Source organism: Theobroma cacao, chromosome 3 (genome assembly GCF_053813885.1).
Source record: "Theobroma cacao isolate CCN51 chromosome 3, ASM5381388v1, whole genome shotgun sequence".
Classification (NCBI taxonomy): Eukaryota; Viridiplantae; Streptophyta; class Magnoliopsida; order Malvales; family Malvaceae; genus Theobroma; species Theobroma cacao.
This window is the reverse complement of record NC_142641.1, coordinates 41,816,271-41,832,442: the sequence shown is the minus strand read 5'-3', so window position 1 is coordinate 41,832,442 and position 16,172 is coordinate 41,816,271. Positions and strand designations below refer to the sequence as shown.

Sequence of the window (16,172 nt, the reverse complement as noted above, 5' to 3'; positions counted from 1 at the left end):
CTGGGATATCCAAAAACCGAATAAAAGATGAGTGCATGAAGAAACATTCTCCTATTCGTCTAAACGATGAAGGAAAAACAGGAATGATTAATCAATTTAAGATCTGATTAATAGTCCTTTTCCCATATAATACTATGTCTGCATTCTACGGTTTAGACGGCTTTGGGAATTTTGTTTCAAACCCAGCAGTATCATTCAGGCACCAAAAATTTCAGTTTTTTCAAACAGAATCTCCAGTGCCTTTTAGTGTCTTAGGCTTCAAGTCATTGAGAAATATAGTTTCATGAATCAATGAAGCAAAATCAAATCTTTAAACTGTGATTGCAGTTGCATTAAATTATATTAGTATGATTATCATTAAGTTAAATCTCTACTTTGTCATCCAATATTCCAAAATTAGGCATAACCAACATGTTTCTATCCGTATAAAGATGAGTTTAAACGGAGAGCTATACATGGAACATCGCTGATCTTAATCTGAGTGTGGGTATGAAACAAAATTTGTTTATGTGACAGTTAGACTTGTTAATTTGGGCGTAACAAGTTTTCAGTTCTAGGCAATAAAAATTTGTTGCTTACCAAATTGTAATTATAATGAGCTGGAAAAAGGAAGTTAACAAAAAATTAAATTAAACATTGTTGTTCTCATGATCCAATAACATCGATTTCCAATTCTTGTTAGGCCAGTGATGGCGTATGCTCCTTTAGAACTAGGAAGACATGACCTTGGATTTGATCGTCGGGGTCCCAGAATAGAGCTACCCATAAATTTTCAGAGCAAAACAGAAGCAATTTCTATAATCCACAGTTTCCTGGTCCCCCAAAAGTGAAGCAGTTTGCATGTATTTACTCTCACAATCTCTTGTATCCATTATTCCATAATAGCCTCTCACAACTTGCTCCAATAGCATCATCATCTGGAGTCTGGAACTGGTTCCGATCATTCACCGAGTGAATATTTCTCAAGTAACAGCTACAGTAATGAACATTATCTGGAAAATGACCACTCCCCATTGGAGGGCTGTTGCCATTCTGAAAGTTGGCAAGAAAGTTATCAGTAGGAGTAGGATAGTTTACGTAACTTGTGAAAATGTACCTAATTTAAAATAAATTTAAAAAATTCTTCGCTCTAAAATGAGTAGATAATTATCAAGATAATTATCAAGAATTGGGATTACTCTTTGGTGTCTATTTTAAAAATTTTAAATAATTAATTACTCATCATATCACAAAATCACTCTTGAAATCGATTTAAGTGAAATTGAACTCAATTATTCATAGTAATTCCACACTATTGTTCATTTTATTTTTAAGTTATCGATTGCGAGAGTCTGAATTATACAATCCTTCAATTTTCAAGCCTAATTAAAAGTGTTTTATTTAATCAGGCGTCTCAATTTTCCAAAATTAAAAAATTACTCAGGCTAGTACCCTATTGTCTAATTATTTTAATTTTATTGTGCTCATTTTTCAATCAAATAAAGCAAGAGGACGACAATATATTTGGTCTAATTCCATCAACTCTAAATCAGAATACGGAATTGACTAAATTAGACAATTCAAACTCAAACTTCTAGTTTTCAGAAAATGAAATCAAAATACTGAAATATAAGAAAATTCATCCCAAAATGAAAATAGTTAAAGCAAAAAAAAAATCAAGAAAATTGTTTTTCATGATGGGTTGAAGCTGGCCCACTTGATGGGTCGAAAAGCCAATTCCAAAATACTAAGTAGGCACTACGATGTACTGGGTTGACAATGCCAGCGATGGGCTTATAACTTGAAAGGCGATAGCATCAGAGCCATCACCCTTTCATCTGGGAGAGAATGAAGGCCTCACTTCCTCTTTTATTAACAGTTTTTTTCTGTGCTGCCACTGCAAGGCAACTGAATCCGAATCACCAAACACTCAAATTGTGGTGGGAGTTAAAAACAAAGGCAGACTGCAATCTTTTCTTGGCCTCTGCTTGTAAACCAACAATTCTGTCCACATCTCAAAACCAATAAGAAACAATCTCATCGCAACCACAATCTCTCTGTCTCTGTTCCTTTGTGTGAAATCCACTCTCCACAAGAGTGGTTGGTCGTCCCTTTGTTTTTCAAGTGAGTCTCTAACCCAACCACTCTCTTGTGGCTCTCAATCCTATCCTAAAGATTCATTTCACGTTTTCTCTTTTATTCCCTATAGATTCTCTCATCAGTCTCACACCCCACAAATACAAAACCTATTAAAAAAAAAGCTTCACCAAACCCACCCCTCAAGAAAAAAAAAACTTTTGGGGGCTTTTTGTAGGAAATGTCGTGTCAGTTTTTGGTAATATTTTGCTTTCAATCTCTTTTTTGATTCTTTGATGAGCTTTACAGAAACATTTTTGGATCTGATAAATGGGGTTTCTATTTTTTTAATCAGATTTGATCACTTGGGTTGGGACTCCTAACTGTCTCTCGAATTCGATTCTTTCTCATTGTGCTGCGTTTTTAAGGTAAGATTCATAGTTCTTGTCGAATATATGGAATGTAAATGTAACAGTCCATTTGGTTTTCTGGACCCGTGTTTAGTATTTCATATGCATTTTGCCTGCACTCTTTCAAGTTCTGCTTTTGAGTTGGATTTTCTCTGAATTTCATCTATTTGTCGTGCTCTTTTTTCTTTTTTCAGTTACCATTTTTGGGGAACTGTCCCTTGTTTGGTATCTTTGATTGAAATGCTTGTTTTTATCTTTTAATATAAAACACCAGTTCTAAATGGTGTAAAAAATTAAGCTTTGGACTTGTAGCAGAAGCCTGTGAGATCCAAAGTTACTCTTTTTATGGATTCTTTGATATGCGTTGTTTCAAAAGGATATCTTGTTTGAGGATGTATTATTTGATTCTATGTTATTTTTTATAAAGACCGATATCGGTGGCTTACAACTTACTCTGATGATTTTTTTTACGCTTAAATGTGGCTTGTGCTTAATTTTCTTGCCTAAGTCTCCTTTCATATTGTTAATTGGTTTCGAAATGTGAAAAGAAAACTTTTCTTCCTCTTAAATTATCATTTTGCAGTTGAGAGCTTGAGATATTTCAATGCTTTGATTATGTTTATAATACAAGCAAAAGTTTGGAATTGGATGTTGGTCTTAATAACTCGCTGGTTGAGAGTTCATACTTCTTGAGTTTTTTAAACCCTGCTTACTTGACTTGAGCTTCTCTAAATCTTTTATTATTCGATAATATCCGCATCCAAAATTGCCTTCTATATTGAACCAGATTCCTTCCCACATTGTTAAATTCAATCATTGCTTGTGGTTACTGAATCTCACTGCCTTTGGTTTCTTCAAGTAGTTGCCATGTGTAAAGTTGCTATACTATCAGCTAATGTCAAATTTTTGGCTCAAGCCAAAGTAAATTATGCGTCTAGTTTAAAGGACACGCTCGCTTTTAAGATGGAGAATGAGTTTGAGTATGTGTGCTAGTGTGCTTAGCTTAAGCTGTTCATCTGCTGCTAATTATTCATTTGTCATTATCTTCATTTCACTTAAAAGTCATGCACTACCAATGTTTTTATCTGCCTCCTGCGGATCCTTGCAGTAGATTAAAGCTGATTTTCTTACCAGAAAAATGTATTCTGTTGTGTGCTTTTGCTTTATATCTGCCAAGGAAGAACCACAACATATCTTGTTGTAATTTAAGTGATGGTTCACAGTTACGATAAAAAGGGTTGCGAGTAAGAGGTTATTTATAGGTGCATTCTCCCCTATATAGACATGAGATGCGGTATAAGAGATATGTTACTGGATCTCTCTTTTATTAATGAGAATGATGTTCTCCTGGAGCCAATCCAGTTGTACTTGTTCTCAAGGACAAAAAAGTGTGGAGAGTAGTGGAAGCATTGGTTGGTGAGTTATTATTCTATCCATATATGTCAAACATGGTGTTTTTATTTCAAAAGCCTGCATATGGTCCTTTGGATAAGCCATATTAGTTACAGATGATGTTCCATTTACAAGTCTGCACTTCCCTTAACAATTATTCCTTCACCCATCCTGTTAAATTATTGTAATACTAGGAGAGATAATAGAAGGCAACACGCCTTGTTTGGTGATATTATAACTGAAGCATTCAACTTAAAATATAAATTAATAACAAAAACATTTTCATTGAAAATTATTGCTCTTGATTTCTTGTATTGCAAACTCGAAGCTCAAGTGAAGATGGTCTATCTTAAGGTTCTTTTTCATTGAGTTTTAAATTCAATTATTAGGAAAAAAACACCTTTTCATTTAATATATTTGATGCCACTTCAGTAAATTAGTTATTTTACTACATGTTTAATTTTTGCAGATGGGAGACATAGCTAAGGACCTGACGTCTGGAACTGTTGGAGGAGCTGCACAGTTGATAGTTGGGCACCCTTTTGATACCATCAAGGTTAAGCTTCAAAGCCAACCTGCTCCACTCCCTGGGCAACCACCGAAGTATGCTGGTGCTATGGATGCTGTCAAGCAAACTTTAGCTGCTGAAGGCCCAAGGGGTTTGTATAAAGGTATGGGGGCTCCACTGGCCACTGTGGCAGCCTTCAATGCCGTCCTTTTTACTGCGAGAGGGCAAATGGAGGCATTGTTGAGATCAGAACCTGGTGCCCCCCTCACAGTTAGCCAGCAGGTTGTTTGTGGGGCTGGGGCTGGAGTTGCTGTTTCATTCTTAGCTTGCCCCACTGAGTTGATCAAATGCAGGTCAGTAGCATGGTTTTTCCTATTCTATGTTTCTCTCAATTTTTGGCTATAGTATCTTATGGTCTTTTTTTTTTCCATTTTCAAGTAAATGCTTGATTTAGTTTACCAAATCTGTACAACCTGGGTGTAAGGAGTGCTGATCAGTTTTTTTCAAATAATTTTCCACTTTGTCATTTGGATGGGATAATTATTAACTCATAAGGTCCTCAAACCACCTATTTATTTCCTGGGTTTTATGGTGAAAGCAGATTGCAAGCCCAAAGTGCACTGGCAGATTCTAGCTCAGCCGGTGTGGCAGTGAAGTATGGAGGGCCAATGGATGTAGCCAGGCATGTTCTGAGGTCAGAAGGTGGCATAAGGGGTCTCTTCAAGGGCTTGGTTCCGACCTTGGCACGTGAGGTTCCTGGAAATGCAGCTATGTTTGGTGTCTATGAAGCACTGAAGCAGTACATGGCAGGAGGGCCAGACACTTCTAAATTAGGAAGAGGCTCTTTGATCGTGGCTGGAGGCTTGGCTGGAGCTTCATTTTGGTTCTCTGTCTACCCAACTGATGTTGTCAAGAGTGTGATCCAGGTAGATGATTACAAAAATCCTAAGTACACTGGCTCCATAAATGCCATAAGGAGGATCTTAGCTTCAGAGGGGGCGAAAGGCCTGTACAAAGGGTTTGGTCCTGCCATGGCCCGGAGTGTCCCTGCAAATGCAGCATGCTTCTTGGCATACGAAGTGACAAGGGCTAGTTTGGGCTGATCAACTGTTGCACTCCGATTCCTCACCAAGCATGGTTAAAAGTTTGCCATTGTTATCATATTGCTTTTATCGAAGCCGATTATCTCTGTCAATGAACTATGCTGTTTAAACGACGTTTTGGCAATATGGTAACAGGGTTTCCATTCTTCAAGATTGCTGTAACTTCCATTGACTGGAAGAAACATTCTTTCATAAATCAACCATATTTATAGTTACTCCTCGCTAAAGCTTTTTTCTTCTTCTGTGTGGAATATTTGCGTCAAAACATGGAAAACCAATCTCTCTGATAAATAAAGCTCACAAGCAATCCGGGCCCTGCTTAAATTTGTGGGTTTTCGTTTCCAAGCGAAAAAATTGGACCGAGTTCTATTTTGGGTCAGAAGAAACAACAGATATGGGCCGTGGAGCATTGAACTGTGGCTCTGTCTGTGTAGCCTCCATTTCTAGCTTGTACAGGTCGTCAGCCACGTAACTGTAACGAACTAGCTCATGGCTGACTGAAAAGGAGGGAATATGTAACCGTTCCAGAGTTAATAGCTCTGCACAGATAAACTACATTAAAACACTTGTTCAATTATCTCAACCCAAAACCCAAATCTCATTCCAAAATAAAAGAAAATGGAAAATGGAAGAAGATCTTACTCCTCGATGCCTCTTGCCTCCAGGTTGGATCATTTGGATTTCATTGTGAGTTTCTCCCCTCGATCATAACATAACAAAAATTACTTGCATTGGCTTCCACTGTTGTGCTTGTTTTTGTTTTTTTTTTTTTGTTTTCGATATGAATTCTCTTCCATACAGATGAAGTATTTAGAAGGAAAACGAAGTTTGCAGAAAGGAATGGAAAAAGAATGCATGCCATTAGATTTGGCAATGAGGGAGGCTTACTTCAAAGGGTCGTTGTTGGATAGGGTGACATCTCTTGAACATAGACTTTTCCAGGTAAAAGTAATGTTCTTTTTTTTTTTAATTTCATTAAAAAAGAAACAAAACCAGTGTGTTGGGAAAAGAAAATAAAGGAAATACAGTTATTGAGATTATATGCATTTTAAATCAACTATGATGGTCGTGTTTCAAGCCTTCAAAGATGGTTTAGTGCTCGTGCATGTCACAAATTAAGCTTGGGGAATCATTCTGAAATTGCGGCTTGATCTCATGTGGAATGGGGATTTTGACAAGGGTAGTGGGATGAATAGAAAATTTGGAATGATTTGATTCGCCTTTTAATGCAAGGATATATTTTGATTACAAAACATCAACTTGATCTAAAGCTTGACCCCACTCCTACTAACACTTTTAGCTCTTGTTGGCTCCTGATAGCAACTTAAGGTCAAGTTCATTTATAAGAAAGATTCAGGTCAATCTGGGTCCTTACTAAACCTGCCTTTAAAAGTACCCTTCCTAGTTAAAATGGTCAGTCATTATATTTTTGCTTAAACAGCGTGGCTGCACCTCATTCTCAGATCGATGCAAATTGCATCATACTGAAATTTTGTCTTCCCATCATCATGCAGCAAATTAGGTACCAGAAGACAATGTTATGATTATTTTTCCCTTCATTGACTAGCATAGAATAATTTTAACACCATAAAGTTATATTTTTCCCTTCATTGATAATCTTGCTCATCTTGTTCTCCTTGTTTTAGCTATGCTTAGAGTTGGAATCCAGTAGCACATCTAGCACTTCAACATCAACATCTGGTTATGCATCTTCCAGCCTAGGATCCAGAGGGCAACCAATAACTCGCTCATTACCTACTTTCATCAACTCAAATAAAGCTCACAAACAGGCACCTCATCAAGTCCTGTTCACCAGGTCTGAAATTCAGGTAATTAGTGTCTCTGAATATTCTCCTCGCACCGACAAGGACAAAAATAAAACTATGGTTTAAATAATCATTGTTAAGCAACCTCATGAGGAATCTTGACACCCCATTATTTTAGTTTATTCATATTATATTCACTTTTGGCCAAAAAATTAAGTGTTCAGATGTTATCTTGATGAATTGATCGTGCAGGTCCATAAGGCGATATTATTATTAGCCACTGTTGGTTGATCAAAATTTTTTACCCTTTGAGAGTTTAAGCAAAGAAGGCTCTATTTCAAAATATTTTTTTTCACTTTAAAGTTATCGGCAATGATTTTCTCTCATCGCCCTTCCCTCATTGATATGTAAGAAATTTCACAAAGTACATTTGATTATGTGCATTATCTTTGACTAATTTGTATGGTGATAATTAATGAAGCCAATGATGATTTGATTTACCTTTAATTTGAGTCTACATCTGCTTCTGTCTTCATAATCTTTTGTTTGGCCAAAGTAAGCTATATGTTCCTACTCTATCATATGATCCAGATCAGGTATTTCCACATGGAGCTAGGCATATATCTAAACAGATCATCTGATTTGGGATCGATCTTTTTGTTTAGGTCAAGTGTGGACAGTCTGGACCTAATAATTGGTCCAAACAATTATACGTTTATATACCCTCAACCATTAATCAATTCCACTTGTATTTGGCTTCTTTATCTCAAATTCTTGTATTGAAATTCTCTTTCTGAATAGAGTTTTGATGGGAAGTACTGCACTGTTGGCTTTTGTATGTCACAAAAATATGAATATGATTCAATTGGCATTTTTTTTTTTTTTTGTACAGGAAGAATCTGAGGCAATGCTACAAAAGAAGAAAGATTCAAACCCCCTTAAGCAGCAAGTTGGGAACAAAAGGGGCAGCAAGAAAGAAAAAGTAAGCAAAAGTGGGAAGAAGGTATCTCCCAAGTGGTCGCATTGGAAAATATTAGGTTGCTAATTACCCTGCCTTTTTCTCCAAACACACGTTTCTTTTCCATTGACACATTTGGACAATGCCAACTTCAATTCTCTAATTAATTAGTCCTATTGGTTGCTATAATCTCAATTAAGCCAGGGTTGCAATGGATTTATCTATTAAGATCTTGTAGGTGTATTTCTCTTTCCCTCCCGCTAATAAACAAAGAAAAATCGATGTCTTCAAGTGGGTTTTCATTGAAGTCCAAGGCTTCTGTCATGGAAAACTGGACCTTCCATGCTTTACAAGTCAAATAGAAACATAAATTGCAAGCAGACAGCTACTTCACTTCAAGATTCAACGAACCCAAATTTCAGATAAACAATTTGAAATCATTGATGCAAAGCAACTGGCTTGATCAGTTAATTGGAAGCCTCAAAGCATGAGGGAGTTGATTCATTCTTAGAGCTTGACCTCTTATGACAATACTAGAAAAAGACTAATAGACCAAGCCTAAATTATTCTTTGCTTAGCTACTTTTTTGGGTAAATTAAAGATATCAGCAGACAATTAGACAGAATTTAGACACAAATGGGAAATCCAACATGTCTCATCAATGGGGCTAAGGCTAGAACCTTTTGCACCAATCTCTCGCATTCTCCTCTCAACTTTTCCTACGCAGCCGTTGGAAAGATATGGCAAAAAATGACAACCCTTTTAAAAAAAACAAAAATAAATGAGTAACTTATTGAGAGGGAACAAGAAGTCATGGAAACAAAAGCTGGTTGGATGCTTGATGTCCACATGAAAAAATTATAATTAATTAATGTTTTGCATTGTTTTAATCGAGAGGGGATCAATTTGACTGTTTCAAATATAAATGGGGTCAACAAAGGAAATTTGGATGAGACGATAAATTTTATTTAAAAAGAATACACATTGAGGGTTGAATTGTCTATGGATGTATACAAATTACAAAAGACTTGGTTTGCTTAGCTGGATTAGCCATGGAATGATGTGGACGCCCTATTTTCTTTTCCAAAGCAGGCCACCACTCTCTTCCTTCCTCTCTCATGGTAATTAATTAATCAAATAATGGTTTTGATTAATGTGAAAGTGGGAATTTGAGATAAATTTCTGGGCACTTATGTTTTTTCCTCTTTGAGAAGGAAATTAATGGCCCAACAGCAATTTTGTTCATGTCATTTGAGGTGACTTTGACAGTAGGATGTAAAGAAGCAGCTCAACGTGAAAACCAAAACAATAAGAATAATCATAATAACCTTTAATTATATTTATAATTAAAATTAAAACTAAAATTAAAATTGGAAACACTGTACAACAGTCTATATCTATCATGTTGTTTCTGGCGCTGGCGGCTGCCTTTCCCACATTACCTTCCTTCACCTTGGGTATAGGGGCAGTGCGGTTGTCCTCATCCCATCGTTTTCAACGAACTACGAAACTACAATGAAACAAAGCTTATCATTCGCATCTTTTTCTTTCTTTTCTATAAACAATTAAACATACTTATATGTATAGGAATATATATATATATATATATATATATGATTAAATATTTGTTTGTTTATTTGTATTAAAATTATTTATTGAATATTCAATTATATTTTTAATAATTTTTTTACAATTATAATGGTTATTACTGTGCTATAAATATAACATCCAAAACATAACATAGTACTTGGCACACGAACTGGACACTAATATTTACATAAAGTAACTACTATATTTCGCGAAGGTAATAGGAATCGAGCAAGTATAATACCAAGCTCAAACATTTTTTTTAATTTGTCTTATGTGCGGAGTACAAACAAAAGTTTGTTTGCATTTTCTATTTAAATTTTGAGGTCAATAAGGATTTGATTATACGTAGAATTTCAATTCATTATAATGGAATTGAGTTCAAATAACCCAGTTATATTTTTTAAATCCAAATGTAAATCTCAAAAATTAAAATAAATAATTTTTAGTCTCGAATTTTATAATTAATCAAGTCAAGCTTGAGTTCTTCTTAACTCGAAAGGGTTGACTTTTTGAACAACTATAATTTATTTATTTAGTGTATAATTGGATTAAATTATACGTATTTGAAATTAAATTTCATTATTAATAATAATATTTACTTTTGTTTGAATAAGGATTTAATCTTATTTTTTAATAATAATAAGAAAAATAAAAGAAACAACATGGATTTTCTGAGCTCTAGTTTTGCAATGTGTTGAAAGGCAGGTTGATCTGTCAAGCAACCAACATCAAATCCTCTGAGCCCAAACCCACCTGTCTCCTTCACCTGCTTGCCATCCCGATCAGGCCCTTTTCTTTTTTAAATGTTAAAAACAATTAAATATTCATTTCTTACTTCCTATTTTGCCCTCCACCATTCCCCATAATCCCTTTCCCTTATAAGCCCGCAGTAAACCCCTTCCCCTTTTCTTGCTCTTCCCTCTTCCCTCCTCCGATGGCAGACCCAAAACCCGAACCTTCCTCTTCAATGCCCAACCCTCGACCCGACTCCGAACCTACCACCCACCACCTCACCATCCCCACCGGGTTAACCCACGACGAGTTCTGCGACCTAATCCCTTCCATCACTCAGTTCCACACCTACTCGGTGGGTCCGGGCAAATGTTCTTCCTTATTAGCCCAACCTATCAAGGCCCCGCACGACGTAGTTTGGTCCGTCGTCCGCCGTTTCGATAAACCCCAGACGTACAAACACTTCATCAAGAGCTGCGCGGTGAAAGAAGGTTTCCGAATGGTCGTGGGTTGCACGCGTGACGTTAACGTGATCTCCGGGTTACCGGCTGCCACCAGCACCGAGAGACTCGATATTTTAGATGATGACCAACAGGTCACGGGTTTCAGTATCATTGGAGGGGAGCATCGGTTAAGGAATTACAGGTCGGTGACTACGGTGCATGGTTTCCAGCGTGACGGGAGGATCTGGACCACCGTTTTGGAATCGTACGTTGTTGATGTTCCGGAAGGGAATACGGAGGAAGACACGCGGCTGTTTGCTGATACTGTTGTCAAGTTGAACTTGCAGAAGCTGGCCACCGTAACCGAAGGCTTAGCGCGTGATGGCGACGGTCATAAATCACAGGTGATGTGAAAAGGGCGGAAAAAAAATACAGAGAAGAAAAAAATTGTACCTTTCTTCTTGTGTCTCTCGCTGTTCTTTTTGTGTTTTTGGTGGGTTATGTTTTTTCTTTAATTTTTTCTAATTTTAATGCTTTTGGGTTAACCCCTCTGTGAAATTACCGGAATATCCTCTCTGTCAATCGATTGACTGGGATGTGGGTGTGGACTGTGGATACATATATGGTAAGGGCGTTTGAGTCAATGCATTTGTACAGAAATGTTTTTCACTTGAACAATATTGATGCAATTCTGGTTTTAATTTTTTTAATTAGCATTAAATGTAGTGTAAAGTGGTGATCAAGGAAGTAATAGTTGGCTAAGAATCTCTACTTTGAGAGCCAATTTTTTTTTTTTTACTTCTTTAATTGTTTTAAATACCATGAATTAAGACAAAAGCAGCTGTCTTATATGCGTCAGCTCCCTCCCTCCTTCCAATATTGTTTTTGTCGAATATGTGCTTTTGACTTTCCCTTCAATATCTCAAGAATCTAATTTTGTGATCATATCTTTCAATACGATTCATAACATCAATATGGTTTCTCCTATATATATATATTAACCGAATATAGGGATAATTTCGTATTCGTATTCGTATTTCTTTCTTTGTTCTACACCATAAACGATACCGGAAATGATTTCCCGTTTATAATTCTTCGAAGATGTTAGAAAAATGCATTGAACCTGTAATTGTCTAAAAATTTCATCTAGGCTGTTTTGTTTTCTGCACTCATTCCTTGATGATAAGTAAGAAAATGGGATGAGATGAGCCCTCCACGATTTCATGTCTCGCTATCTATGAACAAGGCACAAAGCAATCAGACACTCTATATGGAATGAAAGAATATTGGCTATTAAGGGAGGGGCCTGAGGCTAGTTCCGTTGGCCATGGTCCCCGTCCAGGAAGAGAGCAATGAACCACCAGTTGCGTCAGGTGGGACTGCATTTTTTCCACATCAAGAATATACAGAGAAAGGGAAAGAAAGAAAAAAAAAAAAAGGTGAGAGTAGTACAACAGTTAAATTAGGTAAAGTATGGTGGAATTTATCGGGAACCTAAAAGAAATATATAAAAAGGGCCGTTTCTGGTAAGTTCGGGCAGCCCCATTTTCTATTTTAAGCTAAGTATAAAAAAAAAAAAAAAGGCGTTTTTCCACTTAGTTTGTTTTGCCAAAAGGTCTCGACTCCCCCTAAGTGTTTCTTTATACCCGCATTGACCCTAACGTTATTGTCCACAAATGATATAGACCGTCCGATGGCAATCCTGCACAGTCCATTATTAGCAACAGCTACTATCAATGCCACGACTTTGATGTCTCATTGTCATTGGTGGGGTTTTTCCCGGCATCATAGTCTTAGTTTACGCCGGCTGTTACATTATTGGGATTCTAACTCGGGATCATCATAGTGTTTACTATATTTTTGGGCCATGACCATATTCAAGGAAAACTGTCATGGTCGCCATGTTGTTGGCTGAGTTTTCAGATTCAGAGATTGGATGGGATTTATCGGTAAGAAAATATGTTGGGTACAATGGTGGAATTATATCCGTGAATAATATATATGCAACAATGAGATTCGGCGAAGTGTGGATTTGTCGATGGAAAGACAGACGCTGATCGAGATGGTTCAAGATCAGAGCGGGCATGGAATGGAATGGAATGGAATAGAAAGGAGAGGTAGCTAGGTTGACTCTGACCATTAATGGAGTCTGAGTTTTAACTGGCATAGGTCTGAAATGAGTTTTATCTTTCGTAATGGCGGCACCTAAAATTCACCTAATTATGTTTGAGAACATGGCAATGTATGCCTTATGTTTCTCTTATTTTACTATTTTGTTTTTCCTTTTATAGGGTCTAGCCATTCTTCTTTTAAACGTTTTCTGTTTTCTGTCGCTTGGTGGATCATGGGTGAATGCAGGGTGAGAAGTAAAGGTTTGTTTAATGCCATATCATTTTCTTTAGTTCAGATATACTTTGAACAGGCTGAGGTCAAGGATATCTGGTTTACTCGCCGATGATTTGCTGCTTCAATTACTTTCTTTCTGTTATGGAGAATTCCTTCCTCTTCCTCCTCTTCTTCTTTCTTCTTTATTTATGTTTTTTGCAGGGAGGATGTAATTTTGTGTTTGCAGAGGTAAATCTTTGTTATCACTAAGCTATGTTTTGCCCATTTTATAGTTGTTTTAATTACTTGAGAGGCTAAAAATGAATGAAGCCTAAATAATATTATAGCTGTATATTGTGATTTGAAAGTGTATACATTTTCTGTTGAAATTTAAAACCCTAGGGTTTAGGTGCATTTTCATGACATGTTGACTATTTGAGCAGTGTAAAGGTCTTCTTACGGTAGCTATGGTTTCATTATCATACAGTTGCCGTCCAGATATGTTAAATAAGCAGTAACATGCAGGGCAATCAATGCAGCTTAGTTTTTTGAGAGACACTAGATTAGTGAAGACTTCATTTATATCTTCGCCATATGAACACAGAAAAAGGAAAATTCAACTATCAAGGTAAATTGGCAGTGTTTGATGATAAATCAAAAGGTGGATTGAGCATTATATGAGGTTCACACTTACAAAAATTGCGTCTTCTTAAGTTTGGTTTTTTTTCTTTCTTTCTTTCTTTATGGATTCTATTATGTTTTTTTGAAAGGTAAATAGTGATCTCATTACTCATAGTTAATTTGTATACAAAAACTATCCTTTTGTGGTAGTGAAGCAGACAGCACATGCATAACATGAAGCTCCCTGTCATGGCTTGTTCTTTATGGATTTTATTATTGGATTTCTTTTCATCTAGTAATCTATAAGGTCTCGTCTATTGACAGTGCTTGAAATGTACACACTGATAAATAAACATTACACCGAATATAAGTTTATTTACTTAATATATGACAATCTTAAAGAGTGTACACTCGTTAGCAAAACTTAATAGTGCAGCTCAATTGGGTGCAAGCTTATATATAAAAACAAAATTCTAAACTTTAAACATTGTTGCAAAATTGCCTTGGGCATGAAAGAAAAATACAATCAAAGATGCTCAATTGGAATTATTCAAACTATGAGCTGTCCATAAATTAAACATTCAAATTAAAAAGGGTTCTTTTCCATTGACTTCTACATATTTGGGGATATGTTGGTGGAAAAAATGTAAAGAATTTTTTTTTGTTGAGTAAAAGAGTATTTAAATTTTACTTTTTAAATAAATGATTGTACACCAATTAATAAATTAAATGTTTGAATATGTAGAGAATTGGATAGCGCAAAAATCAAATCCCAGCTCCAATATTATTGTCCGGTTACGTATAAATAAAAGGAGACAGGTAATTAAGCAAGCATTTATTACATATTACGAAATACAACAATTGTTTTTCGTTCCTTGTGATATACCCACTGGCTGCCCTCCTTCTCATGATGTTTTGGAGCTTAAATTTTGTTTTGTTTCCAAAGCAATTCATTTTCTAGGTATTGATCAGCGTCTCATACAACAAGTTTACTTAGTATTATGGGTGTAATTTTTGGCATTTTGTTTATTTTCATACCCATGCTGCTGTTTGGAAATTATCCTACTCGATCAGCAGTAAGACTTGTTTGTTCAAAATAATAATAATTAACGAGCACAAGACCAAATCTTGCCTGCAAAAATATGGTCTTAGTTCCAATCATCTCTATTCCAAATACAAAAGAGAGATAATTAAGGAATGCTAAGGCTCTTTTGTATTTCTATTTAACTGACACATCTAGCTATTTTAATATCTTTTTAAGAACCAACAAAACCAAAGTCCATTTGTATTAGCTTCATATGGAAAATGTGAAGGAAAAAATATGCAACTATTAGATATAGAGATCGATATAATGTATCAATCTACCTATCTATCTATGTAGTATAATTAATTTGGAACATTCGAACAGATTAAAAAATTAAGAGGTAATATGAATATTTGCCAACATTTTTAACACTAGTAATACTTTGAACAATATTGTTCACCGATTCATTTGAATTTTTTTTTTTGGCCAATTATGCAAAACTTGTTATATGAGACAAATTCCTCTTCTGATATTTTGAGACTTTACGTATGTAAATAATTGATTAATTTTTTTTTGTTTGAAATAGTGAAATAGTTTATATAACACACAGCAAATTTGGTTAAAATGGACAGCTAGCTTGTTTTATCGGTCCAAAAAAATGAAAATCAATCCTATGATCCAAATCTTGGAGCGCATGCCTATGATAAAATATGGAATCACAGACAAGCCTTAAAAACTATAGATAGAATCTTATTTGCATGCACTGTCTTTATCCTTAGCCGGATTGGATAAGATCAAAAAGTGGGGGCGAGGGCAGGCAGCTCCCTTTGAACAGTGATTTCCCAAATGGAAAATGCCTTTGGACGCCAGCAACTGTTGAAATCATGGAATATCCAATTTATTGAGAGGATGTGATTGATCTATCCAACATTAATATTTCTTGATGGTCATCTAAGAAAACGAAATAAAACTTTAAATAATGATCATATTTTTGGCGGAGACTTTATTTTTCTGATAATCTAAATCACGTGAAGGAGCACCATCCCCACTTCCTCCCCACCCCCCAATTTGACAAAGAAAGTCTCATGGAAAGCGACTTGCCTCTTTTTGGTAGGCGAAAGGGCAATTTAAGTGCAAGTGGCCAACTTGTGACTAATAAGGAAAGGAAGATTTCGTGCTGTCCAAAGAGAAAGTGGAAAAAGAGAGGCACAGAAGCTACAAAGAGCAGCTTTAGAGAGGGATGGG

The 16,172-nt window shown here is 35.9% G+C and overlaps 3 protein-coding genes across 3 annotated transcripts; all 3 read left to right on the top strand.

Annotated features, from left to right (window-relative positions):
* The first annotated feature begins 1,980 nt into the window (after nucleotides 1-1,980).
* Nucleotides 1,981-5,683, top strand: BOU (Mitochondrial substrate carrier family protein). Its single transcript, XM_007039441.3, has 4 exons — nucleotides 1,981-2,314; nucleotides 2,411-2,483; nucleotides 4,327-4,718; nucleotides 4,967-5,683. Exons 3-4 carry the CDS (start codon nucleotides 4,327-4,329, stop codon nucleotides 5,466-5,468), a joined length of 894 nt encoding a protein of 297 aa, XP_007039503.3. The 5' UTR covers nucleotides 1,981-2,314; nucleotides 2,411-2,483; the 3' UTR covers nucleotides 5,469-5,683.
* A 388-nt stretch (nucleotides 5,684-6,071) lies between these two features.
* Nucleotides 6,072-8,745, top strand: MSP2 (microspore-specific promoter 2). Its single transcript, XM_007039439.3, has 4 exons — nucleotides 6,072-6,155; nucleotides 6,270-6,410; nucleotides 7,115-7,297; nucleotides 8,127-8,745. Exons 1-4 carry the CDS (start codon nucleotides 6,087-6,089, stop codon nucleotides 8,277-8,279), a joined length of 546 nt encoding a protein of 181 aa, XP_007039501.3. The 5' UTR covers nucleotides 6,072-6,086; the 3' UTR covers nucleotides 8,280-8,745.
* A 1,798-nt stretch (nucleotides 8,746-10,543) lies between these two features.
* On the top strand, nucleotides 10,544-11,646 carry LOC18606044 (abscisic acid receptor PYR1-like). Its single transcript, XM_007039438.3, has one exon. It carries the CDS (start codon nucleotides 10,717-10,719, stop codon nucleotides 11,368-11,370), a length of 654 nt encoding a protein of 217 aa, XP_007039500.1. The 5' UTR covers nucleotides 10,544-10,716; the 3' UTR covers nucleotides 11,371-11,646.
* Nucleotides 11,647-16,172: the final 4,526 nt, after the last annotated feature.

What these genes read in the sequence shown, in the direction of transcription:
- LOC18606044 (XM_007039438.3), top strand. Translation starts at nt 10,717, where the DNA reads ATGGCAGACCCAAAACCCGAACCTTCCTCTTCAATGCCCAACCCTCGA.
- BOU (XM_007039441.3), top strand. Translation starts at nt 4,327, where the DNA reads ATGGGAGACATAGCTAAGGACCTGACGTCTGGAACTGTTGGAGGAGCT. An exon ending in ACTGAGTTGATCAAATGCAG is followed by an intron (nt 4,719 to 4,966) that starts GTCAGTAGCATG and finishes TGGTGAAAGCAG; the next exon opens with ATTGCAAGCCCAAAGTGCAC.
- MSP2 (XM_007039439.3), top strand. Translation starts at nt 6,087, where the DNA reads ATGGAAAATGGAAGAAGATCTTACTCCTCGATGCCTCTTGCCTCCAGG. An exon ending in TGGATCATTTGGATTTCATT is followed by an intron (nt 6,156 to 6,269) that starts GTGAGTTTCTCC and finishes TCTTCCATACAG; the next exon opens with ATGAAGTATTTAGAAGGAAA. An exon ending in TTGAACATAGACTTTTCCAG is followed by an intron (nt 6,411 to 7,114) that starts GTAAAAGTAATG and finishes TCCTTGTTTTAG; the next exon opens with CTATGCTTAGAGTTGGAATC.